The sequence below is a fragment of the Hyla sarda genome, unplaced genomic scaffold (genome assembly GCF_029499605.1).
Source record: "Hyla sarda isolate aHylSar1 unplaced genomic scaffold, aHylSar1.hap1 scaffold_1128, whole genome shotgun sequence".
In the NCBI taxonomy this organism is placed as follows: domain Eukaryota; kingdom Metazoa; phylum Chordata; class Amphibia; order Anura; family Hylidae; genus Hyla; species Hyla sarda.
Window position 1 is genome coordinate 9484 of NW_026607749.1, and position 26316 is coordinate 35799.

The window sequence follows — 26316 nt, forward strand, 5'->3', positions numbered from 1 at the left end:
CTGCTGACGTTTACTACATACAGCAGAATTCTTATAGGCAAAGATGAAAGGACGGCAAACTGCCCAATGATACCTGGTTACAAACAGGCGTCTTATCTCTAAGTAGGAAGGACGGGAAGTGTGAACGTCTTCAGACTCAGTAGCCTTGGAGTTTTCTGTACACTCAGCAGTTGTGGTTCTTGTTTACAAGTTTCCTGGTTATAATTCTGGTAAAGTTCACACTCAGTTCATAATGAAGGAGCATAGACAAGATGGTGGACTATAGACAACATAGTGATGATATACAAAATGGCGTATAATCATATAAAGGATTATTATAAAAGGTTATATAAAAACCTATAACAAGCTGACTCCCCTCACAGGCATGCTGGGAGTTGAAGTTTTGCAACATCTGGAGGGCCGCCAGTTTGAGACCCCTGCAGTATATGATATATGTCAGATATCCTATGTACATGGTTAATATATAGATGTGATATCTGCATCATGTATTGCTCTGAATTGGCTTGTCTCCTGTGTGAATTCTTAGATGTCTGTTAAGTGTTTTTTTCTCAGTAAAACATTTCCCACATTCGGAGCATGAAAATGGCTTCTGTCCTGTGTGAGTTCTTTCATGTTTAACAAGATCTGATTTATGAGTAAAACATTTTCCACATTCTGAACATGAAAATGGCTTCTCTCCTGTGTGAGTTCTTTGATGATAAACAAGACTTGATTTAATAGTAAAACATTTTCCACATTCTAAACATGGAAATGGCTTCTCCCCTGTGTGAGTTTTTTGATGATGAACAAGAATTGATTTCTCAATAAAACACTTTCCACATTCTGAACATAAAAATGGCTTCTCCCCTGTGTGAGTTTTTTGATGATAAACAAGACTTGATCTCTTAGAAAAACACTTTCCACATTCTGAACATGAAAATGGCTTCTCTCCTGTGTGAGTTCTTTGATGATTAACAAGACTTGATTTTGCAGTAAAACATTTTCCACATTCTGAACATGGAAATGGCTTCTCTCCAGTGTGAGTTCTCTGATGTCTAACAAGTTTTGATTTACAAGTAAAGCATTTTCCACATTGTGAACATGGAAATGGCTTCTCTCCTGTGTGAGTTCTCTGATGTTCAACAAGATATGATTTTTGAGTAAAACATTTTCCACATTCTGAACATAGAAATGGCTTCTCTCCTGTGTGAGTTCTCTGATGTTCAACAAGATATGATTTTTGAGTATAACATTTTCCACATTCTGAACATGGAAATGGCTTCTCTCCTGTGTGAGTTCTCTGATGTTCAAAAAGATATGATTTTTGAGTAAAAAATTTTCCACATTCTGAACATGGAAATGGCTTCTCTCCTGTGTGAGTTCTTTGATGTATAACAAGACCTGATTTAAAAGGAAAACATTTCCCACATTCTGAGCATGAATAGTGTTTCTTTCCTGTGTGAGCTTGTTGATGTCCAACATTCCTTCTGTGACTTTTCTGTGATAATTGAGAAGACAGGACCTGTATATAAGGATGAGATGACAGATCTTGGCTGTGAAGGGCTGAGGGTGTATCTGGGATAATGGAATGTTCTTCATATGTATCTTGTGTGATATCATCATCTGCTTTATAATCTGAAGATATAAGATTCTCCTCTGATCTCCTGGTATAAGAATCTGCCAAGCATAACACAGAATTTATTTTAACCCCTTAACAACTCAGGAAATTTAAGCTTTCCTCTGAGAGCCAAAACTCTTTATTTTGCCATAACATTTTTTGCGGCGCCGATCCTTCATTCACTGTGCGGTGAAATTATTTCTCAGGTGAATACAATCACAAGGATACTCAGTTTGCATAGTTTTTGTTACTTTGTAACCCCTTAACCAACCAACAACACCACCCTGCATGCCCTCATACAGCCTATACCTCTGCAGCAGACCCAAAAATGCGACTACCAGCATGTTGCACAATTACTTTTACTATACTAGTATATGGTGAAACATGCTGGGAGTAGTTTTGGGTTAGGTTAGCTGCAGAGCCATAGGCTGTATCAGGGCATGGTGGGTGATGTAGTTTTGGGTTGGTCAGCTGCAGAGCCATAGGCCATATCAGGGCATACTGGGAGTAGTTTTGGGTTAGGTCAGCTGCAGAGCCATAGGCTGCAGGGGCGTACCTAGAGCATTTGGCACCCGGGGCGGACCCTTTGTTTGGCACCCCCCTCTAATTACACCTCCCTCCCCCCACTAATTACACCGCCTCCCTCCCCCTCCCCCTTAATTACACCTCCTGCTTCAGCGCATTCTGATCCTCTATATGAAAACAATTATTATCATAACCCTGCCAGACACTCTCTCTGAATATAATACTGCCACACACTGTGCTCTCTGAATATAACACTGCCATACACGGTCCCCTTTTAACATAATACTACCACACACTGTAACCTATGAATATAATAATACCACACACTGTACCCTATAAATATAATACTACCACACACTGTACCCTATAAATATAATACTGGCACACACTGTACCCTATAAATATAATACTACCACTTACTGTACCCTATGAATATACTACCACACACTGTACCCTATAAATATAATACCACACACTGTACCCTATAAATATAATACTACCACACACTGTACCCTATAAATATAATACTGGCACACACTGTACCCTATAAATATAATACCACTTACTGTACCCTATGAATATACTACCACACACTGTACCCTATAAATATAATAATACCACACACTGTACCCTATAAATATAATACTACCACACACTGTACCCTATAAATATAATACTACCACACACTGTACCCTCTGAATATACTACCACACACTGTACCCTCTGAATATACTATCACACTTTGTACCCTCTTGTAACACACTGTACCTTATAAATCTAATACTACCACACACTGTACCTTATAAATATAATACTACCACACACTGTACCCTCTGAATATACTACTATACACTGTACCCTCTGAATATAATACTACCACACACTGTACCCTATAAATATAATATTGGCACACACTGTACCCTATAAATATAATACTACCACACACTGTACCCTATAAATATAATACTACCACACACTGTACCTTATAAATCTAATACTACAACACACTGTACCTTATAAATATAATACTACCACACACTGTACCCTCTGAATATACTACTATACACTGTACCCTCTGAATATAATACTACCACACACTGTACCCTATAAATACAATACTACCACACATTGTACCCTATAAATAATATTGGCACACACTGTACCCTATAAATATAATATTGGCACACACTGTACCCTATAAATCTAATACTTCCACACACTGTACCTTCTAAATATAATACTACCACACACTGTACCCTCTGAATATAATACCACACACTGTACCCTATAAAAATAATATTACCACACATTGTACCTTATAAATATAATACTACCACACACTGTACCCTATAAATATAATACTGGCACACACTGTACCCTATAAATATAATACTACCACTTACTGTACCCTATGAATATACTACCACACACTGTACCCTATAAATATAATACCACACACTGTACCCTATAAATATAATACTACCACACACTGTACCCTATAAATATAATACTGGCACACACTGTACCCTATAAATATAATACCACTTACTGTACCCTATGAATATACTACCACACACTGTACCCTATAAATATAATAATACCACACACTGTACCCTATAAATATAATACTACCACACACTGTACCCTATAAATATAATACTACCACACACTGTACCCTATAAATATAATACTACCACACACTGTACCCTCTGAATATACTACCACACACTGTACCCTCTGAATATACTATCACACTTTGTACCCTCTGAATATAATACCACACACTGTACCCTATAAATCTAATACTACCACACACTGTACCTTATAAATATAATACTACCACACACTGTACCCTCTGAATATACTACTATACACTGTACCCTCTGAATATAATACTACCACACACTGTACCCTATAAATATAATATTGGCACACACTGTACCCTATAAATATAATACTACCACACACTGTACCCTATAAATATAATACTACCACACACTGTACCTTATAAATCTAATACTACAACACACTGTACCTTATAAATATAATACTACCACACACTGTACCCTCTGAATATACTACTATACACTGTACCCTCTGAATATAATACTACCACACACTGTACCCTATAAATACAATACTACCACACATTGTACCCTATAAATAATATTGGCACACACTGTACCCTATAAATATAATATTGGCACACACTGTACCCTATAAATCTAATACTTCCACACACTGTACCTTCTAAATATAATACTACCACACACTGTACCCTCTGAATATAATACCACACACTGTACCCTATAAAAATAATATTACCACACATTGTACCTTATAAATATACTACCACACACTGTACCCTCTGAATATAATAATACCACACACTGTACCCTATAAATATAATACTAACACACATTGTACCCTATAAATATAATACTACTACTACCACCACACACTGTACCCTATAAATATATTAGTACCACACACTGTACCCTCTGAATATAATATTGGCACACACTGTACCCTATAAATATAATACTACCACACACTGTACCCTATAAATATAATACTACCACACACTGTACCCTATAAATATAATACTACCACAAACTGTACCCTATAAATATAATACTACCACACACTGTACCTTATAAATCTAATACTACAACACACTGTACCTTATAAATATAATACTACCACACACTGTACCCTATAAAAATAATATTACCACACATTGTACCCTATAAATATAATACTACCACACACTGTACCCTATAAATATAATACTACCACACACTGTACCCTCTGAATATAATACCGCACATTGTACCCACTGAATATAATAATACCACACACTATAACCTCTGAATATAAAACTACCACACACTGTACCCTATAAATATAATACTACCACACACTGCACCCTCTGAATATACTACCACACACACTGTACCCCATAAATACTACCACACACTGTGCCCTCTGAATGTACTACCACACACTGTACCCTCTGAATATAATAATACCACACACTGTACCCTATGAATATAATAATACCACACACTGTACCCTATAAATATAATACTACCACACACTGTACCCTATGAATATAATACTACCACACATGTACCCTATGCAGGGATGTGGAAATCCTATCGCCCGACGCCCGGGACAAGTAGTTTTGGGCGCCGGGCAGGTGAATTGTTCATAGATTTAGCCCTGTATCGGGCTAGCAGGGACAGACACACTTCCCCTTTATTTTTCTTTAATGTCGGTGTGAGGCGCAGAAGCCGATGGAAGTCTACACCTCCCACCGGCGCTCAGAGTGCATGGAGGGGGCGGCAGCCTCCAGCTGACTGCAGAGTTCCCTTATCTCCCCTCCCGGAGGATGGACGGAGCTCAGAAGACACAGCAGGGTGAGAGAAAGGATATAGACAGCTCCGTGCACAGCTCCATCCCCCGCACATAGCTCCATCCCCCGCACACAGCTCTATCCCTCCCCCTCTCCTGATCTGTCTCCACAGGACCTAATCCACCACATGGAGGTTGCTTGTTTGTACGGGGAAAACACAGAGCAGGGGGGGGGGGTGAGGGGGAGGACGGAAATCTCACCTCACACCAGCGGTTACTACAGCTCTGATGTCCACTCATGGCGGCTCAGGTGAGGAGGCCGAGAATACAGGTGGCGGCGGCAGGAAGGGTGGCTGTATATGTATGGTGTGAGTGTATGTGTGATGTGTGTATGTAATGTATGATGGGGGGACAGCGGCAGGTGTATGTATGATGTATATCAGCGTTTCCCAACCAGGGTGCAACCAGCTGTTGCAAAACTACAACTCCCAAAATGCCCTGGGCATGCTGGGAGTTGTAGTTTTGCAACAGCTGGAGGCACCCTGGTTGGGAAACACTGGTGTATATGTATGGTGTGAGTGTATATGTGATGTGTGTATGATGTCTGTCTATGTGTGATGTGTATGTAATGTATGATGTGTGTATGATGTCTGTCTGTGTGTGATGTGTATGTAATGTATGATGTGTGTATGATGTCTAAGTGTGATGTGTATGTAATGTATGATGTGTGTATGATGTCTAAGTGTGATGTGTATGTAATGTATGATGTGTGTATGATGTCTAAGTGTGATGTGTGTATGTATGTGATGTATGATGTGGGGGGGCAGCGGCAGGTGAATGTATGATGTGTGCATATGTATGGTGTATATGTATGGTGTGTGTGTATGTAATGTATGATGTGTGGGGTGGGCAGCGGCAGGTGTATGTATGATGTGTGCATATGTATGGTGTATATGTATAATGTGAGTGTATGTAATGTATGATGTGGGAGGGGGGCAGTGGCGGGGGTGTGTGTGTATGTATGATATGGGGGCAGTGGCTGGTGTATGTATGATATGTGTATGCATGAATGTTTTGTATAGGAGCGGACTGTCACGTCGGGCATTAGGGCAGTTGTGCCATCTAATTTTATTTATTTTTAGTGGCACCCGCACTGAAATGCACCCCCAGAATCCTCCCCTTCATACTCACCCGCCAACCAAGAGCCCCACGGATGCACACAAACACGCCCGAACCAAAACTACAACTCCCAGCATGTTACACCATAACCTAAACTGTAGAACTATAAAGTGTAACATGCTGGGAGTTGTAGTTTTGGTTCGGGTCAGCTGCAGAGCCATAGGCTGCATCAGGGCATGCTGGGTGTTGTAGTTACTAACTGTAATTCCCAGTATTCCTTGACACAGACTATGGCTCTGCAGCTGACACAAACTACAACTCCCAGCATGTTCCACAATAACCATAACTGTACTACTATACAGTACAACATGCTGCAACACCCACACAACCATAGGCTGTATCAGGGCATGCTGGGTGTTGTAGTTATCTAGTAACTAAATGCAACTTCCAGCATTTTCTGACACAAAATGCACCATATAAACTGGAGAAGCAGAACCCCCCCCCCCCCCAGTAACACATAAGTCCCTATTGAGACGGAAAAATAGTGATTAAAATATTTTAATAAGTGCGTATATATGTGAATAAGCCCCTTTCCTAATAAAAGTTTCCAATTTTCTTTAAATAAAAATAATGTACAAAAATAAACATAAGTGGTATCGCTGCATGTGGAAATGTCCAGACTAATAAAATATGATGTTAATTAAACCGAACGGTGAACGGTGTAAATGTAAATAATAGTCCAGAATTGTTCATTTTTGGTCACTTCATATGAGAAATTTTTATACGGTGATCAAAAAGTTACATCTAGACTTTTCTGGGCTTGTCTGGGGTGTAAGAGGATCTACAGCTCTCCCCCCGCTAATACCCTGACATACTGCGATCGCCTATTAACCCATAAGATCACCGCTGTCAGCAGTGTCTAAAGGGATCTTATATCCATCCCTGGTGGTCTAGTGGGGGGATCAGACTATTTTGGTTGAAATTATTTCATCTACCAGGACAAGTGGATTTTCTTGAGGGACAAGTAGATTGTGTTCCGCTTTAGTCCCTTGGACAAGTAGTTTTTCTTTTATTTTCCACACCCCTGCCTATGAATATAATACTAACACATATGTAGTGATGTCAAAACTGTGGACCTCCAGATGTTGCAAAACTACAAATCCCAGCCTGCCCAGACAGCTAATGTAGACGGCTGTTGTAGTTTTGCAACATTTGGACAGGTAGCCCATAAAACAGCGATGATGCAGACATGAGGAAGGAACAGTAATGAGATGGTTGGGGGGGGGGGGTGATGATGCAGACATGAGGAAGGAACAGTAATGGGATGGTTGGGGGGGTGATGATGCAGACATGAGGAAGGAACAGTAATGGGATGGTGGGGGGGATGATGATGCAGACATGAGGAAGGAACAGTAATGGGATGGTGGGGGGGGGTGTTGATGTAGACATGAGGAAGGAACAGTAATGGAATGGTTGGGGGAGTGATGATGTACACATGAGGAAGGAACTGTAATGAGATGGTTGGGGGGGTGATGATGCAGACATGAGGAAGGAACAGTAATGGGATGGTTGGGGGGTGATGATGCAGACATGAGGAAGGAACAGTAATGGAATGGTTGGGGGGCGTGTTGATGCAGACATGAGGAAGGAACAGTAATGGGATGGTTGGGGGGGTGATGATGCAGACATGAGGAAGGAACAGTAATGGGATGGTTGGGGGGGGTGATGATGCAGACATGAGGAAGGAACAGTAATGGAATGGTTGGGGGAGTGATGATGTAGACATGAGGAAGGAACAGTAATGGGATGGTTGGGGGGGGTGGGGTGTTGATGCAGACATGAGGAAGGAACAGTAATGGGATGGTTGGGGGGGGTGATGATGCAGACATGAGGAAGGAACAGTAATGGGATGGTTGGGGGAGTGATGATGTAGACATGAGGAAGGAACAGTAATGGGATGTTGGGGGTGATGATGCAGACATGAAGAAGGAACAGTAATGGAATGGTTGGGGGAGTGATGATGTAGACATGAGGAAGGAACAGTAATGGGATGGTTGGGGGGCCTGTTGATGCAGACATGAGGAAGGAACAGTAATGGGATGGTTTGGGGGGTGCTGATGCAGACATGAGGAAGGAACAGTAATGGGATGGTTGGGGGGGGGTGTTGATGCAGACATGAGGAAGGAACAGTAATGGGATGGTTGGGGGGTGATGATGCAGACATGAGGAAGGAAAAGTAATGAGATGGTTGGGGGGGTGATGATGCAGACATGAGGAAGGAACAGTAATGAGATGGTTGGGGGGGTGATGATGCAGACATGAGGAAGGAACAGTAATGAGATGGTTGGGGGGGGTGATGATGCAGACATGAGGAAGGAACAGTAATGGGATGGTTGGGGGGGTGATGATGCAGACATGAGGAAGGAACAGTAATGGGATGGTTGGGGGGTGATGATGCAGACATGAGGAAGGAACAGTAATGAGATGGTTGGGGGGGGGGTGATGATGCAGACATGAGGAAGGAACAGTAATGAGATGGTTGGGGGGGGGTGATGATGCAGACATGAGGAAGGAACAGTAATGGGAAGGTTGGGGGGGGGGGGGGTGATGATGCAGACATGAGAAGGAACAGTAATGGGATGGTTGGGGGGTGATGATGCAGACATGAGGAAGGAACAGTAATGGGATGGTTGGGGGGTGATGATGTAGACATGAGGAAGGAACAGTAATGGGATGGTTGGGGGGGGTGTTGATGTAGACATGAGGAAGGAACAGTAATGGAATGGTTGGGGGAGTGATGATGTAGACACGAGGAAGGAACAGTAATGGGATGGTTGGGAGGGTGTTGATGCAGACATGGAGGAAGGAACAGTAATGGGATGGTTGGGGGGGGTGTTGATGCAGACATGAGGAAGGAACAGTAATGGGATGGTTGGGGGGTGTTGATGCAGACATGGAGGAAGGAACAGTAATGGGATGGTTGGGGGGGGGTGTTGATGCAAACATGAGGAAGGAACAGTAATGGGATGGTTGTGGGGGTGTTGATGCAGACATGAGGAAGGAACAGTAATGGGATGGTTGGGGGGGTGATGATGCAGACATGAGGAAGGAACAGTAATGGGATGGTGGGGGGGGGTGATGATGCAGACATGAGGAAGGAACAGTAATGGGATGGTTGGGGGGCCTGTTGATGCAGACATGAGGAAGGAACAGTAATGGGATGGTTGGGGGGAGTGTTGATGCAGACATGAGGAAGGAACAGTAATGGGATGGTTGGGGGGGGGTGTTGATGCAGACATGAGGAAGGAACAGTAATGGGATGGTTGGGGGGGTGTTGATGCAGACATGAGGAAAGAACAGTAATGGGATGGTTGGGGGGTGTTGATGTAGACATGAGGAAGGAACAGTAATGGAATGGTTGGGGGAGTGATGATGTAGATATGAGGAAGGAACAGTAATGGGATGGTTGGGGGGGTGATGATGCAGACATGAGGAAGGAACAGTAATGGGATGGTTGGGGGGCCTGTTGATGCAGACATGAGGAAGGAACAGTAATGGGATGGAATGGGGGGGCGTGTTGATGCAGACATGAGGAAGGAACAGTAATGGGATGGTTGCGGGGGTGTTGATGCAGACATGAGGAAGGAACAGTAATGGGATGGTTGGGGGGTGTTGATGCAGACATGAGGAAGGAACAGTAATGGGATGGTTGGGGGGGGTGTTGATGCAGACATGAGGAAGGAACAGTAATGGGATGGTTGGGGGGGGGGTGATGATGCAGACATGAGGAAGGAACAGTAACGGGATGGTTGGGGGGGTGATGATGCAGAAATGAGGAAGGAACAGTAATGGGATGGTTGGGGGGGGGGTGATGATGTAGACATGAGGAAGGAACAGTAATGAAATGGTTGGGGGAGTGATGATGTAGACATGAGGAAGGAACAGTAATGGGATGGTTGGGGGGGTGATGATGTAGACATGAGGAAGGAACAGTAATGGGATGGTTGGGGGGGGTGATGATGCAGACATGAGGAAGGAACAGTAATGGAATGGTTGGGGGGGTGTTGATGCAGACATGAGGAAGGAACAGTAATGGGATGGTTGGGGGGGTGATGATGCAGACATGAGGAAGGAACAGTAATGGAATGGTTGGGGGAGTGATGATGTAGACATGAGGAATGAACAGTAATGGGATGGTTGGGGGGGTGATGATGCAGACATGAGGAAGGAACAGTAATGGGATGGTTGGGGGGGTGATGATGCAGACATGAGGAAGGAACAGTAATGGGATGGTTGGGGGGGTGATGATGTAGACATGAGGAAGGAACAGTAATGGGATGGTTTGGGGGGGGGGTGATGATGTAGACATGAGGAAGGAACAGTAATGGGATGGTTGGGGGGTGATGATGCAGACATGAGGAAGGAACAGTAATGGGATGGTTGGGGGGTGATGATGCAGACATGAGGAAGGAACAGTAATGGGATGGTTGGGGGGGGTGATGATGTAGACATGAGGAAGGAACAGTAATGGGATGGTTGGGGGGGGTGTTGATGCAGACATTATGCACAGTAATGGGGGGGGGGGGGTTGGGGGATGATGAAGACATGAGGGAAGGGACAGTAATGGGATGGTTGGGGGGGGTGATGATGCAGACATGAGGAAGGAACAGTAATGGGATGGTTGGGGGGGTGTTGATGCAGACATGAGGAAGGAACAGTAATGGGATGGTTGGGGGAGTGATGATGTAGACATGAGGAAGGAACAGTAATGGGATGGTTGGGGGGGTAATGATGTAGACATGAGGAAGGAACAGTAATGGGATGGTTGGGGGGGTGATGATGCAGACATGAGGAAGGAACAGTAATGGGATGGTTGGGGGGGTGATGATGCAGACATGAGGAAGGAACAGTAATGGGATGGTTGGGGGGTGATGATGTAGACATGAGGAAGGAACAGTAATGGGATGGTTGGGGGGGTGATGATGCAGACATGAGGAAGGAACAGTAATGGGATGGTTGGGGGGGTGTTGATGCAGACATTATGCACAGTAATGGGGGGGTTGGGGGATGATGAAGACATGATACACAGTAATGGGGGTTCAGCCTCATCATCCCCCCACCCCAACTCCCACATTACTGTGCCACATGTCTGCCTCATGTCAGTCTCTCAAACAACAACAATAACACCACACCACCCCCTCTCCTCTCTTCTCCCCCCCTCCCCTCTCCTCTCCATCCCCCTGCCCCCCCATAGCTCTCCCAGCAGGGTGCACCACTCACCCCTGCTGTTCCTGATCATCCTGCTCGTTCCTCATACACGCTTCACTGAACTGGTATGCCTGGGACCAGTCCTGACAGCTGACATAATAGACGTCAGGGCAGCTCCGCCGTCCGACACATTCCACCCACGCCCCCTCGGCGTCACGTATCAGTGACAGATTGACTCCAGGCACAAATTAACCCCTTCGGAGTCCAGCAGGGGGGGGGGGGGCACAGGGGGGGGGGGCACAATTGGGTGGGTATAACAGTATTTCACAGTGAGTGACACCGACGGTCGGACGCATGGCAGGGATGGCACCCCCCTTGTGAGTGGCACCCACCCCTCCCCCTCCCCCCCCCTGGTACGCAACTGATAGGCTCTATCAGAGCATGCTGTGTGATGTAGTTAAAAACTTCAACTCCCAGCATTCCTTGACACAGCCTCTGGCTTTGCAGCAGACCCGAAACATGGTACAACTCCCAGCATATTGTACCATGTTCTATACTACTATAAAGTGCAACATGCTGGGAGTTGTAGTTTTGCAGCAGGCAGAGAGCCTTAGGTTTTGGATCACTGATTTATAGCATTAAAAAAATAGCAAAAAAAAAAAAAATAAAGAAAATTGAAATAAATGTGAAAAAGCCCCTCCCCTAATAAAAGTTTGATTACACCCCCCCCCCTTCCTTTTCCCATTTTTGGAATAAAATAATGTAAACAAAAATAAACATATTTGGTGTAAATATCTGAACTATTATAATATAATGTTGTTAATTAAACCGCACAGTGAATGGCGCAAATGTTAAAAAATAGCAGAAAAAAAAGGATAAAAAGCGAAACAAAAGAACAATCTATACAAAAACTACAAATCAGGGTGCAAATAAAAACGATCCCTCATACAGGAAAATAAAGTGTTATGGGGGCAGAAATATTACAAAAAAATTACAAAAAGTTATAATACAATATAATACAATAATAATATAATACAATAATACAAAACCTATATATATTGGGTATCGATGTCATTGTTTGGACACAATAAAGAAGGCGGGTCATTGGTACCGAAAAGTGCTCTGCATAAGAATGGAAGCCACACATTGTCCCTCATTTACTAAGAGTGGAGTGTCTGTTTGTGTTTTTGCAAGTCCTTTACTCCTTTTTTTTCTGATGCTATTTACGAATCTGTCCCCAATTTCCCTTTCTTTCTGTCGCAGGTTTTTTTCTGTAGCACAAAATGTATTCTGTGCGACAGAAAAAAAGTCTCTGCAAATTCTGACTACATTAGTGCTTGTACTACTACCCCCATCATGGAACAGGGTCTGTTCCATGTTGGGGGTAGAAGTAGAGGGGCTGAGGGATTGATCGCACCGGGCCTCACTGGTAAAACCCCTGTATTACTGAAGTGTATGCACTGACTGGTGTCTGGTAGCGCCCCCTACAGTACAGGGAGGTATTACATGTTCTGTACTCTTTACCTGTATTACTGAAGTGTATGCTCTGACTGGTGTCTGGTAGCACCCCCTACAGTACAGGGATGTATTACATGTTCTGTACACTTTACCTGTATTACTGAAGTGTATGCACTGACTGGTGTCTGGTAGTGCCCCCTACAGTAAAGAAAGGTATTACATGTTCTGTACTCTTTACCTGTACCAGGGTTAGCTGCTCCTTTGGACACCAGGTGAGGGCGGCTCCATATTACTTTTTTAGGACATTGCATGTACTGTACAGGACCCTGAAGAAGCTCCTGTCCTCTACATAGGCCAGTGTTTCCCAAGCAGGGAGCCCCCAGCTGTTGCAAAACTACAACTCCAAGCATGCCAGGACAGCCTTTGGCTGTCCGGGCATGCTGGGAGTTGTAGTTCTGCAACAGCTGGAGGCTCCCTGCTTGGGAAACACTGACATAGACAGTGATTACAGTTCCCAGCAGATCTTTATTACTTTTATATGGAAGAATTTGCTTTATCTATATCAGTTATCTACTTATTTTTCTTTAATCCTCACTTTTTCCTATTTTTGGATGACATTTTGGTGCCTTTAGAACCAATTACCAGGTTTCCATAGAGTTCTGGCCTCAACATACAATGGTTTCAACATACAATGGTCGTCCCAGAACCAATTAATATTGTAACTTGAGGGACCACTGTATACTGACCCCCGCTGCGCATATTTATATATATATACTCCCCCCCCCCCAGCTGCGCATATTAATATTCATGCTCTCCCTCCCCTGGCTGCCAATGAATGAAAACTCTATTAGCGAGAGAGCGGAAGGCTGCTGCCCGCTCACGCTGCTAAGAGTTTGTCATTCATAGCAGGCAGCAGCTGCATATCATGCTGTGGGGGTCAGACATATGGATATATGTCTGACCCTCACATCATACATATACTAATGCCGGCTCACAGCTATGAATGACAAGTACAGCAGTGCAGGGAGGCTCGCGCTGCCGGTCCTAATAGCTTACTTGTCATTCATAGCGGTGAGCCGGCATTTATATATGTATGATGTGAGGGTCAGATATATATCCATATGTCTGACCCCCACAGCATGATATGCAGCCTTCTGCTCCCCCACTAATAGAGTTTTCATTCATTGGCAGCCAGGGGAGGGAGAAGATGAAGATTAACATGCGCAGCTTGGGGGGGGCAGTATATATATAAATATGCGCAGCGGGGGTCAGTATAGATATATAATAGCGCTGGGGGGGCAGTATATATATAAATATGCGCAACTGGGGGGGGGTCAGTATATATATAAATATGCGCAACTGGGGGGGGGGGTCAGTATATATATAAATATGCGCAGCGGGGGTCAGTATAGATATATAATAGCGCTGGGGGTCAGTACATTTATTGAAGCGCAGCGGGCACTAAGTTTGATATAGCGCAGCAGGGGGAAAGATATATAGAAATGCTGGAGGGGCCAGATATATACCCCCCCCCCCAGCGATTCTATACATCTTTGCCCACCACAGCGCTTCTATAGTAAAACTCTGCCAGGAGCCCTGATTGGCTCCTCGGTCCCGGCCATTCAGGGCTTCTGGTGGGAAATTTAAAATGAAAGTTTACTGTACATTGCAGGGGATCAGAACATGCCGCCCGCTCCCCTGCTTAATAACATCTGATCGGATCGGGTCTCAGAAGTGAGACCCGGTGCGTTCAATCCCTCAGCCCCTTTACTACTACCCCCAACATGGAACAGACCCTGTTCCATGCTTGGGGTAGCAGGATTCACTCTCTGAGCTGTAGGTTTTCCTGTGAGTTTTCTTCACACTCGGAGGGTTTTTTCTGTTTTTGGCGGGAACACGCCCCTTTTGTCGGGAAAAACGCCCCTTTTGTCGGGAAAAACGCCCCTTTTGTTCTTTTGTTTTTTTCCCTCTGAGTGATTTTGATTTTGTCGGGTTGTGCGCAAGATTCTAGCGCAAATTCTGGCGCAGACAGAATTCTGGCGCAAAACCTGACAAAAAAGTGTCGGGATCCTGTTAGTAAATGAGGGCCAATTTTTTTTTTTTGTTTTTGTTTTTGTGGTAAAATTATCTATCTACTTACCACCAGTACCTACCTACACCGTCTACCTATCAACGCTATCTATCTACTGCCAATATCTGCCTTCATACTGGCATTATCTACACTATTTAGGGCACTGAGGAAATAATTGGGAAATGTGCTGGAAACGTGCGGTGCCTAACATGTTTCTCTGGCAGATTCTGTGGGGACGAAAAGGAAAGAGAACGACTTCAGGAAGACGCCCCCTGTGATTCACTACATGTAACTGCACTGTAATCACTTATATGGTCTGCAGTGCCTGTGTAGAGCCAGGGGCACTGTATGGGGGATATTAGTCTGTGTACAGGGGTATTATTCAGTATCAGTATGGCAGTATTATCCCGTCACTATATGGTGGTGGTCATGATGTGGTGCAATTATTCATCCCTTTTATTCCTTTATCACGACAAAATCCTGATGTCCCGATCAGCTGAGAGGATGGTGGGAGGGTCCTTACCTGCCTCCTCGCCGTCTGATCAGTGTTCTATTACTCCAAGCCTGAAGCAGCAGAGCACTGATAACAATGATCAATGTTATGGCATAGCACTGATCAGTATATACAATCAGAAGATTACAGGTAATAGTCCCCTATGGAGGCTAAAAAAAAGTATAAAAAAGAAAGTTAATAAATGTGAATAAGCCCCTCCCCTAATAAAAGTTTGAATCCCCCCATTTCCATTTTTTTTAAAATAAATGTAGTAAAAAAAATCCCATGTGGTCCCTTTATATACCATAAAAATATTAATGAAGTGTGATTAAAAAAAAGTCCCATCAAAATACAAATAGTCCCGATAAAAACTATAGACCATGGCGCAAAAAATGACCCTCATACAGACGCGTATACGGAAAATAAATAAAGTTATGGAGCTCAGAAGAGGAGAATTTTAAACATATTAATGTTGGTGCATGAATTTTTTAAAGTAGTAAAATAAAATAAAACCTATATAAATTGGGTATCCTTGTAACCGTGTGGACCTACAGAATAAAGATAAGGTGTTAATTTTACCGAAAAGTGCACTGCATAGAAACGGAAGCCGTACAACGTGGTAAATTAGCGATTTTTTATTTTATTTCACCCCACAAACAATTTTTTTGTGTTTCGCCGCAGATTATGTTATAAAATAATTGCTGTGATTACAAAGTACGATTGGTGACACAAAAACAACAAGCCTCATGTTTGTCTGCAGGTGCAAAATTGAACACATTATGATCTTTAGAAGGTCAGAAGGAAAAAAAAAGTGCAAAAACAAAAACTTCCTGTGGAGCAAACAGCAGCTGATAAGTACTGGAATAATTAGGATTTTATAATAGAAGTCATTTACAAATCTGTATAATTTTATGGCACCAGATGATTTAAAAAAAAAAATTCCACCGGAGTACCCCTCAACGTTTTTCCACTTTCGTTTTTTTTCTCCTCACCTTTAAAAAATTATGACCCTTTCAATTTTGCACCTACAGACCCATATGAAACTTGTTTTTTTGCGCCACCAATTGTACTTTGTAATTACATCAATCATTTTACCCCAAAATCTACGGCGAAACCAAGAAAAAAAATATATTTGTGGGACAAAATTTAAAAAAAAATTAAAAACGCCATTTTGTTACTTTTGGGGGCTTCCGTTTCTACGCAGTACATTTTTCTGTAAAAATAACACCTTATTCTGTAGGTCCATACGATTAAAATGATCCCCTACTTATATAGGTGATTTTGTCGCACATCTGGAAAAGAATCATAACTACATGAACGAAAATTTATGTTTAAAATTGTCATCTTCTGAACCCTATAACTTTTTTCTTTTTCTGTGTACGGGGCGGTATGAGTGATAATTTTTTGCGCCGTCATCTGAAGTTTTTAACATTCAAACCAAGAGTCTTTTATTGAAAAGATTAATGATGGCAGTACAAAAGTAAAATAGTAATGATGCCCTTTATGCGTTCACCAAATAAATCCACCAATACCGTATGAACCCTTCTCCACAATTGTGCCACCTTAGGACAACTCCACCAAATATGGTGCATGGAACCAGTAATCTGACATCCTCTGAAGCAAAGAGGTGACACTGACGGGTAAAGTGTGTGCAACCTAGAGGGGACCATATAGACTCTGTGTAGAATTTTAATAGACGTCTCCATTAAGGAGACCTGCCAGCTACCCTTACTAATAGCCGTGCAACAGGCATGCCATTGGGGTAAAGATATGGTCACACGAAGGTCACGCTCCCAGGCTTCCATGAAGCGTAGTTTTGTATCAGCGGGAGGGGCATTTAGATGGGCATAAATGCGGGAAAGCAAGCCTGGTAACGCAGGGCCGTATAGCAAGGCCGACTCATAGAATGTAGGATTCACCTTATAGCCCTTAGGACCCAACGAAGAGTAGTATGATAGGATTTGCATTGCACGGAAATGTTCCCCAGGCGGGGGCTTATGTATAGAGCAGAGTTGTGCCATGGTAATCAATTGTTTACCCACCAGCAGGTCAGATAATTTAGCCAGTTTAGCAGAACGCCACCACGAATAGGGAGCAGTGTAAATGCCAGGTTGAAAAGCAGGATTAGAAAGGAAGGGGAGGAGAGGAGGTATAGGGGACTGCAGGAAGAACTTGAAGCGGACCAGATGCCAAAGAGACAGGGAAAATAGAGTGATCTGCACAAAGAGGAGAGAAGAGCTGAGACAGGACAAGAGGACCACATCAAGGTGGAGAAAGAGTAAGGAGAGATAAGGGATTCTTCCAGCCCTACCCATCTAGGGGCACTCTGTGTGGCGTATGAAAGAGCCAGTTGGGCTAGTTGAGCAGCGTAGTAATATTTCATTAGGTTGGGAATCGATAGACCACCCACCCTTTTATGGTAATGCATAACAGTCTTATTCATGCGGGGCCGTCTACCATTCCAGATGTAGTGGGAAATAGTGTGTTGAAGAGAGCATATATCTTTTTTCACTACCGGGATGGGGAGGGAGCGAAACAGGTACAGGATACTTGGAAGAATAACCATTTTGTATACATTTATGCGGCCTACCCACGAGATATGAGGCCCTGTCCACCTTGTCAGATCCGCTCTAATAGAGCAAAATAGAGGAGGATAGTTCGCTGCATATAAAGTTTTAAGGGATGTAGTAAGATTAACACCCAGATAGGACAGGCCATGTGAGGAGTCGTGAAACCCCAAATTTTGTGATATCAATTGTCGTGTCATGGGCGGGACATTGCAATACATAACCTCCGATTTAGCCACATTCACCTTCAACCCCAACAGCCCAGCAAATCTGTCTAATAGCGTGATTAAATTAGGTAAAGTAACCAAAGGATTTGTTAACGTCAGTAAAAGGTCATCTGCAAAAAGACTAGTTTTATATTCTGCCGAACCCACCACAAGGCCCTTAATATTAACATTATCTCTAATAGCAACTGCCAAGGGTTCCATCACAAGCGCAAAAAGCACTGGTGAGAGGGGGCACCCCTGGCGCGTTCCCCTCCCTATAGATATAGATGAGGGTGAAGTGGAAGGCAGCTTTAAGTAGGCCGTCGGAATTGAATTAAATGCTATGCAATGTGCGAACAAAGGGACCGGAGATGCCAAACTTTGATAATACCTGAAACAGGTACGGCCACGAGACCGTATCAAAGGCCTTTTCTATGTCTAATGCTAGGGCAAGCATGGGAGTTTTAGTAATATCTGAATGGTGCCTGTCGGCCTGGGATGAATCCCACCTGGTCTAGGTGGACAAGAGAGGGCAAGAAGGAATTAAAGGGTAGCTCCCACCATCATGTTTATTTTTTTTCTGTCCCTGCCTATTGCTCTTCTATCCCCAAGACCCCCCCTGCCTTTATTTTTTTTTTTTTTACTATTTTAAAAATGGCATTTAGACTTCCCCAGCAGGCACCACGTCACTGATGCCTGCTGGGGGGGGGGGGGGGGGGGCAACTTCCGCCCTTAGTTCTCCTAACAGGGTGCCTCCAGCTGTTTCACCACTACAACTCCTAGCATGCCCTGACATCTATTGGCTGTCAGGGCATGCTAAGAGTTGTAGTGGTCAAACAACTGGAGGCACCCAGGACAGGAGCTTCATGGGGGAAGGAGTGAGTCGGGAGCCGATGCGGGAGGGACAGGTGCGGGGGAGCCTCTTCCTGCCGCTCGGTGAGTAACACCCAAGCACCCCCCCCCCCCCCCCCCCCCCCCGTACCTTGCAGGAGGGTGACCCCCTAGTGGCCGGATTTCAAATTGCTTTTAAAATGTTTTAAAAGCATTTTTTTTTTAATATAAGTATTTTAGAGATATGTTGTAGTACTTGAGTACTTCAACATATCAAAAATAATTTTTCATGACAGTGCCCATTTAAGTCTATAAACAAGAATAGAAGTAAGTAGTTTAGAATCGACATTAAGAAGAGCGATAGGACGGTATTTAGAGGGTAAAGAGTGGTCCTTAGAGGGTTTAGGTAAGACAGGGGGAGGTTTGGCGCCAGACAAAAGAGAATTGGAGACAAGATGAGGAATTAACAGAGGAAAAGGTTTTAAAGTAAGAGGCATAAAATCCGTCCGGGCTGGGAGACTTGCCCAGTTTGAGATGGTCAATAGCCCGTTCTACCTCCTCCGCCGTGATGGGACCATTCAAGGCCTCCCGGTCCAGAGCGGATAAAGAGGGAAGAGACAACGGAGATAAAAAGGCATTTAAAGAAGAAGAATAATTAGAGGGAGTAGGAGGGGCTAAGTAGAGGTGAGTATAGAAGGAAGAAAAAGCCTCATAAATACGGTCAGGGTGGGAAGTGCGGAGGCCAGATTTCAACTGAATGCTATGCACCCGATTAAACGAGGAAGTTTTCTTGAGCATAGCCGCTAGCAGCCTGTCAGGCTTATTCGCCAACCTATAATAAGTTGCACCTGTCCACCTCAAGGCTTTCTCTACTTTTGTGGAGAGCAGGGCATCCAATTGCAATCTAGTATCCGCAATAGACTTATAAAGAAAGGGGGTAGGATCCTGCTGATGGGCAAAAAACAATCTAGACAGTTTGGCCTCCAAGGCCTCCTGGACTCTAGTCCTATCTCGCTTAATTCCCGAGGCCGTAGAGATCAGGCGTCCGCGGATGTAGGCCTTGTGAGCCAACCATGTCCAATGTGGAGACAATTGTGGGGAACTATTCAAAGAGAAGTTGGAGGCTATATCACCCTCCAGTTTGGTTTTTATTCTCGGCATAGTCAGTAAAGACTCGTTAAGTCTCCACCTAAATGGCAATGTGAGAGGGGACATAAAATTAAAAACTGACAGCACCACATCATGGTCCGATCACGACACGTGGACATGACGGGAAAAGACCAGCTGAGGTACTGTTGCAGCGTTGACCAAGATCCAGTCTATTCTCGTGTAATGGCGTTGGACCAGGGAATAAGTGTAGTGACCTGAAGTTTTTATCGGTACTATTTTTGCTTTGATCTGACTTTTTGATCGCTTTTTATAAAGTTTTTTATGGTATAAAAAGTGACCAAAAATACGCTATTTTGGACTTTGGAATTTTTTTTTTTTACTTATTCGCCATTGACGATATATTTTTATAGTTCGGACATTTACGCACGTTTATATTTATTTTTCTTTATTTATTTTTTTTATGGGAAAAGGGGGGTGATTCAAAGTTTTATTAGGGAAGGGGTTAAATCAAATGTATTAACTATATTTTTTATAGCCCCCATAGGAGACTATTACATACAATGCTTTGATTGCAGACACTGTTCTGTGCCATAGCATAGCATTGATCAGTGTTATCGGCGCTCCACTGCTCCTGTCTGGATCTACGGCATGGAGCAATAGAGCGACGATCAGACGCTGAGGAGGCAGGTTGGGACCCTCCACGTCCTCACAGCTGATCGGGACACCATGGTTTCACCACAGTGTCCCTGATCAACCTGACTGAGCTGCCGGGAAGCATTTTTTTAAATATTAGATGCGGCAATAAACTTTAATCGCCGGATCTAAAGGATTAATACCGGGCATCACCGCGATCAGTGATGTCCGGTATTAGCCACCGGTCCCTGCTAGGTGCCGGGCCCAACCCGCGTGACCCTGTGTTACAGCATGGGAGCGGACACACCCTGTGTCCTTAAGAGGTTAAGTTGATAGTGGTCTGTGTACAGGGGTTTTATTCAGTAACAGTACGGTAGTATTATCCCATCACTATATGATCGAGAGAGGCATAAGAGGCGATGGAGGCATGGGAGGTGAGGGAGACATGGGAGGTGAGGGAGACATGGGAGGTGAGGGAGACATGGGAGGTGAGGGGGGCATGAGAGGTGAGGGGGGCATGAGAGGTGAGGGGGGCATGAGAGGTGAGGGGGGCATGAGAGGTGAGGGGGGCATGGGAGGCGTGGGAGGTGAGGGAGACATGGGAGGTGAGGGGGGCATGAGAGGTGAGGGGGGCATGGGAGGTGAGGGGGGCATGGGAGGTGAGGGGGGCATGGGAGGTGAGGGGGGCATGAGAGGTGAGGGGGCACATGGGAGGTGAGGGGGCATGGGAGGTCAGGGGGCATGGAGGTGAGGGAGGGAGACATGGGGGGGTGAGGAAGACACGGCAGGTGAGGGAGACACGGCAGGTGAGGGAGACACGGGAGGTGAGGGGGACACGGGAGGTGAGGGAGGGCATGATAGATGGCCTCCTCAAAGGGTTCCAAAATGGTGATCTCTCTCTCTCTCTCTCGGAACCTAGTGTCTATTAGGATGGTGAAAGACAAAAGTTCCTCGAGATCTCTGATCACAATCTCATCTTGTATAATATGGGAGAGTCCACGAGAGAACGTGTCCACCAGCGCTTCCTTATCCCAGCACACTTCTGCTGCTAGAATACACAACTCTATTGAATTCTTGGCCACAGTTCTCGTCCCCTGTTACATGGACATGAGCTGCTCTGCCGCAGAGGGAGAACGGACAGGGAGATTAAAGGGGTACTTCACTGCCCCAGCGGTCAGAACATTTAGTTCCAAACGCTGGGTGTGGGCTGCGGGGTCATGATGTCACACCATGCCCCCTCAGTGGGAGCGGTCGTGATGGCCTTGTACACATTGGGATATTTCTTGTCCATATTCCAGCTGTAGAATCACATTAGTTTGCATTTTGGGTGAATAGAAGAATATACAGCAAGAGAAAGGACAGAGAGATTAAAGAATTCTACACAATTACTACAGCAGAAGAATCTGTGACTCTGCTCTATATTAAGTTGTTACTACTCACCTGGGTGGTTACCTGTAGGAATGTCCTCCTTATACTGTTCATCACAGCTCACATCTGTCTCTTCTTCTTCCTCCCTATCTGTAGCATTAATATTGTGCAGATCTTTTCCTGTCGGAATGTCCTCCTTATACTGTTCATCACCACTCACATCCGTCTCTTCTTCCTTTATGTCTTTAGCATTAATATAGATCAGTTCTCTCTCTGTAGGAATGTCCTCCTTATACTGCTCATCACCAATCACATCTGTCTCTTCTTCTTCCTCCCTATCTGTAGCATTAATATTGTTCAAATCTTTTACTGTCGGAATGTCCTCCTTATACTGCTCATCACCACTCACATCTGTCTCTTCTTCTTCCTCCCTATCTGTAGCATTAATATTGTTCAGATCTTTCGCTGTAGGAATGTCCTCCTTATACTGCTCATCACTGCTCACATATGTCTCTGGAGCATTAATATTGTTTGGATCTTCACCCTGATACATACGATGTGGAAGAAATATAGTAAAAGTCATCAGTCAGCAGGAGAAGTCACATGGGATGTTATAGATGAGAAGTCATGGAGGGTGAGGGGACTGACCACAAGAGCTTCACAGCCCTTCTACAGATCATAGGGAATATCTCCATCTACCTGATCATCCTGTGGAAGAAGAGGACGGGGAAACCTCTCTGGTGCTGTTCTCTTACTGGATCTGACTGTAGGGAACACATACAGAGACTGAATTCATTCTTTACATACAAATAATGAGAGGACGTGTGTATATAGTCATGTCTATTACCTGGTGATGTGAGGGGCTGCTGATCCTCCATCATGACCTGATCCTTGTACTGATCCTTGTGTCCTTCTACATACTCCCACTTCTCCATGGAGAAATAGACCGCCCCCTCCTGACACCTTATAGGAACCTGACACATAATGATACAGTCATCACCCCGACCCCTCCAGTGATGTTACTGTATAATGTCTCAGCATTCCCAGCAGTGTCACCTCTCCAGTCATCACCAGACCCCTCCATTACTGTATAATGTCCCAGCATTCCCAGCAGTGTCACCTCTCCAGTCATCACCAGACCCCTCCATTACTGTATAATGTCCCAGCATTCCCAGCAGTGTCACCTCTCCAGTCATCACCAGACCCCTCCATTACTGTATAATGTCCCAGCAGTGTCACCTCTCCAGTCATCACCAGACCCCTCCATTACTGTATAATGTCCCAGCATTCCCAGCAGTGTCACCTCTCCAGTCATCACCAGACCCCTCCATTACTGTATAATGTCCCAGCAGTGTCACCTCTCCAGTCATCACCAGACCCCTCCATTACTGTATAATGTCCCAGCAGTGTCACCTCTCCAGACATCACCAGACCCCTCCATTACTGTATAATGTCCCAGCAGTGTCACCTCTCCAGTCATCACCAGACCCCTCCATTACTGTATAATGTCCCAGCAGTGTCACCTCTCCAGTCATCACCAGACCCCTCCATTACTGTATAATGTCCCAGCAGTGTCACCTCTCCAGACATCACCAGACCCCTCCATTACTGTATAATGTCCCAGCAGTGTCACCTCTCCAGTCATCACCAGACCCCTCCATTACTGTATAATGTCCAGCAGTGTCACCTCTCCAGTCATCACCAGACCCCTCCATTACTGTATAATGTCCCAGCATTCCCAGCAGTGTCACCTCTCCAGTCATCACCAGACCCCTCCATTACTGTATAATGTCCCAGCAGGGTCACCGCTCCAGTCATCACCAGACCCCTCCATTACTGTATAATGTCCCAGCAGGGTCACCTCTCCAGTCATCACCAGACCCCTCCATTACTGTATAATGTCCCAGCAGTGTCACCTCTCCAGTCATCACCAGACCCCTCCGTTACTGTATAATGTCCCAGCAGTGTCACCTCTCCAGTCATCACCAGACCCCTCCATTACTGTATAATGTCCCAGCAGTGTCACCTCTCCAGTCATCACCAGACCCCTCCATTATTGTATAATGTCCCAGCAGTGTCACCTCTCCAGTCATCACCAGACCCCTCCATTACTGTATAATGTCCCAGCAGTGTCACCTCTCCAGTCATCACCAGACCCCTCCATTACTGTATAATGTCCCAGCAGTGCCACCTCTCCAGTCATCACCAGACCCCTCCATTACTGTATAATGTCCCAGAATTCCCAGCAGTGTCACCTCTCCAGTCATCACCAGACCCTCCATTACTGTATAATGTCCCAGCATTCCCAGCAGTGTCACCTCTCCAGTCATCACCAGACCCCTCCATTACTGTATAATGTCCCAGCAGTGTCACCTCTCCAGTCATCACCAGACCCCTCCATTACTGTATAATGTCCCAGCATTCCCAGCAGTGTCACCTCTCCAGTCATCACCAGACTCCTCCATTACTGTATAATGTCCCAGCAGGGTCACCTCTCCAGTCATCACCAGACCCCTCCATTATTGTATAATGTCCCAGCAGTGTCACCTCTCCAGTAATCACCAGACCCCTCCATTACTGTATAATGTCCCAGCATTCCCAGCAGTGTCACCTCTCCAGTCATCACCAGACCCCTCCATTAATGTATAATGTCCAGCAGTGTCACCTCTCCAGTCATCACCAGACCCCTCCATTACTGTATAATGTCCCAGCAGTGTCACCTCTCCAGTCATCACCAGACCCCTCCATTACTGTATAATGTCCCAGCAGTGTCACCTCTCCAGTCATCACCAGACCCCTCCATTACTGTATAATGTCCCAGCAGTGTCACCTCTCCAGTCATCACCAGACCCCTCCATTACTGTATAATGTCCCAGCAGGGTCACCTCTCCAGTCATCACCAGACCCCTCCATTACTGTATAATGTCCCAGCAGGGTCACCTCTCCAGTCATCACCAGACCCTCCATTACTGTATAATGTCCCAGCAGGGTCACCTCTCCAGTCAGCAGCTCCATCATCTTATTGATGAGTTCTAGGATCTTCTGTTCATCCATTTCCTCATGTATCAGGGAGTGAGGTGGGGGTCCTGGGATTGGGCTCAGGTTTCTTGCCCATCCTTCACACCCAGGGGCCCGACAGCGCCCACTAGAGGACTTCTTCACTACTGTGTAATCCTGTGTATGGAGAGACACATTAATATCACTACATACATTCCCAGAATCCCTCACCTCTCCAGTCATACCCATCTGTTATTACATAGATAAGAATGAGGTCATGTGACATCACTCCCAGAATCCCTCACCTCTCCAGTCATATCCATCTGTTATTACATAGATAAGAATGAGGTAATGTGACATCACTCCCAGAATCCCTCACCTCTCCAGTCATATCCATCTGTTATTACATAGATAAGAATGAGGTCATGTGACATCACTCCCAGAATCCCTCACCTCTCCAGTCATATCCATCTGTTATTACATAGATAAGAATGAGGTCATGTGACATCACTCCCAGAATCCCTCACCTCTCCAGTAAGCCGGAAGAGTATCTGTAGGGTAAGGTTTATGATCCTGTCGGCCATCTTGTTCCTGTCTCTCTCCATGGTTGATGGGTCATCCAGGAGAATTCTCTTATATAAAAGATATCAGCAGAGGATCCTGGATTGGAGAAACCTGAAGGAAAGAAGAGGAGACGATGATAAACCGCACCAGATTCTATGGAGAAATAAAATCCATTTCCTGGAGATAATCTGGGGAAACATCTGAGGAGACAT

The 26316-nt window shown here is 44.7% G+C and overlaps 2 protein-coding genes across 2 annotated transcripts; both read right to left on the minus strand.

Moving 5' to 3' along the window:
• Positions 1–481: 481 nt before the first annotated feature.
• Positions 482–11934, minus strand: LOC130301390 (oocyte zinc finger protein XlCOF6.1-like). Its single transcript, XM_056551622.1, has 2 exons — positions 11879–11934; positions 482–1656 (listed from the first exon to the last, which is right to left on the minus strand). The coding sequence occupies exons 1-2, from the start codon at positions 11895–11897 to the stop codon at positions 482–484; spliced, it is 1194 nt and encodes a 397-aa protein (XP_056407597.1). The 5' UTR covers positions 11898–11934.
• Positions 11935–20609: 8675 nt separating this feature from the next.
• Positions 20610–26084, minus strand: LOC130301391 (oocyte zinc finger protein XlCOF7.2-like). The gene is made up of 5 exons (XM_056551623.1): positions 26068–26084; positions 25538–25717; positions 23391–23517; positions 23270–23307; positions 20610–20621 (listed from the first exon to the last, which is right to left on the minus strand). The coding sequence occupies exons 2-5, from the start codon at positions 25595–25597 to the stop codon at positions 20610–20612; spliced, it is 237 nt and encodes a 78-aa protein (XP_056407598.1). The 5' UTR covers positions 25598–25717; positions 26068–26084.
• Between the last annotated feature and the right edge of the window lie 232 nt (positions 26085–26316).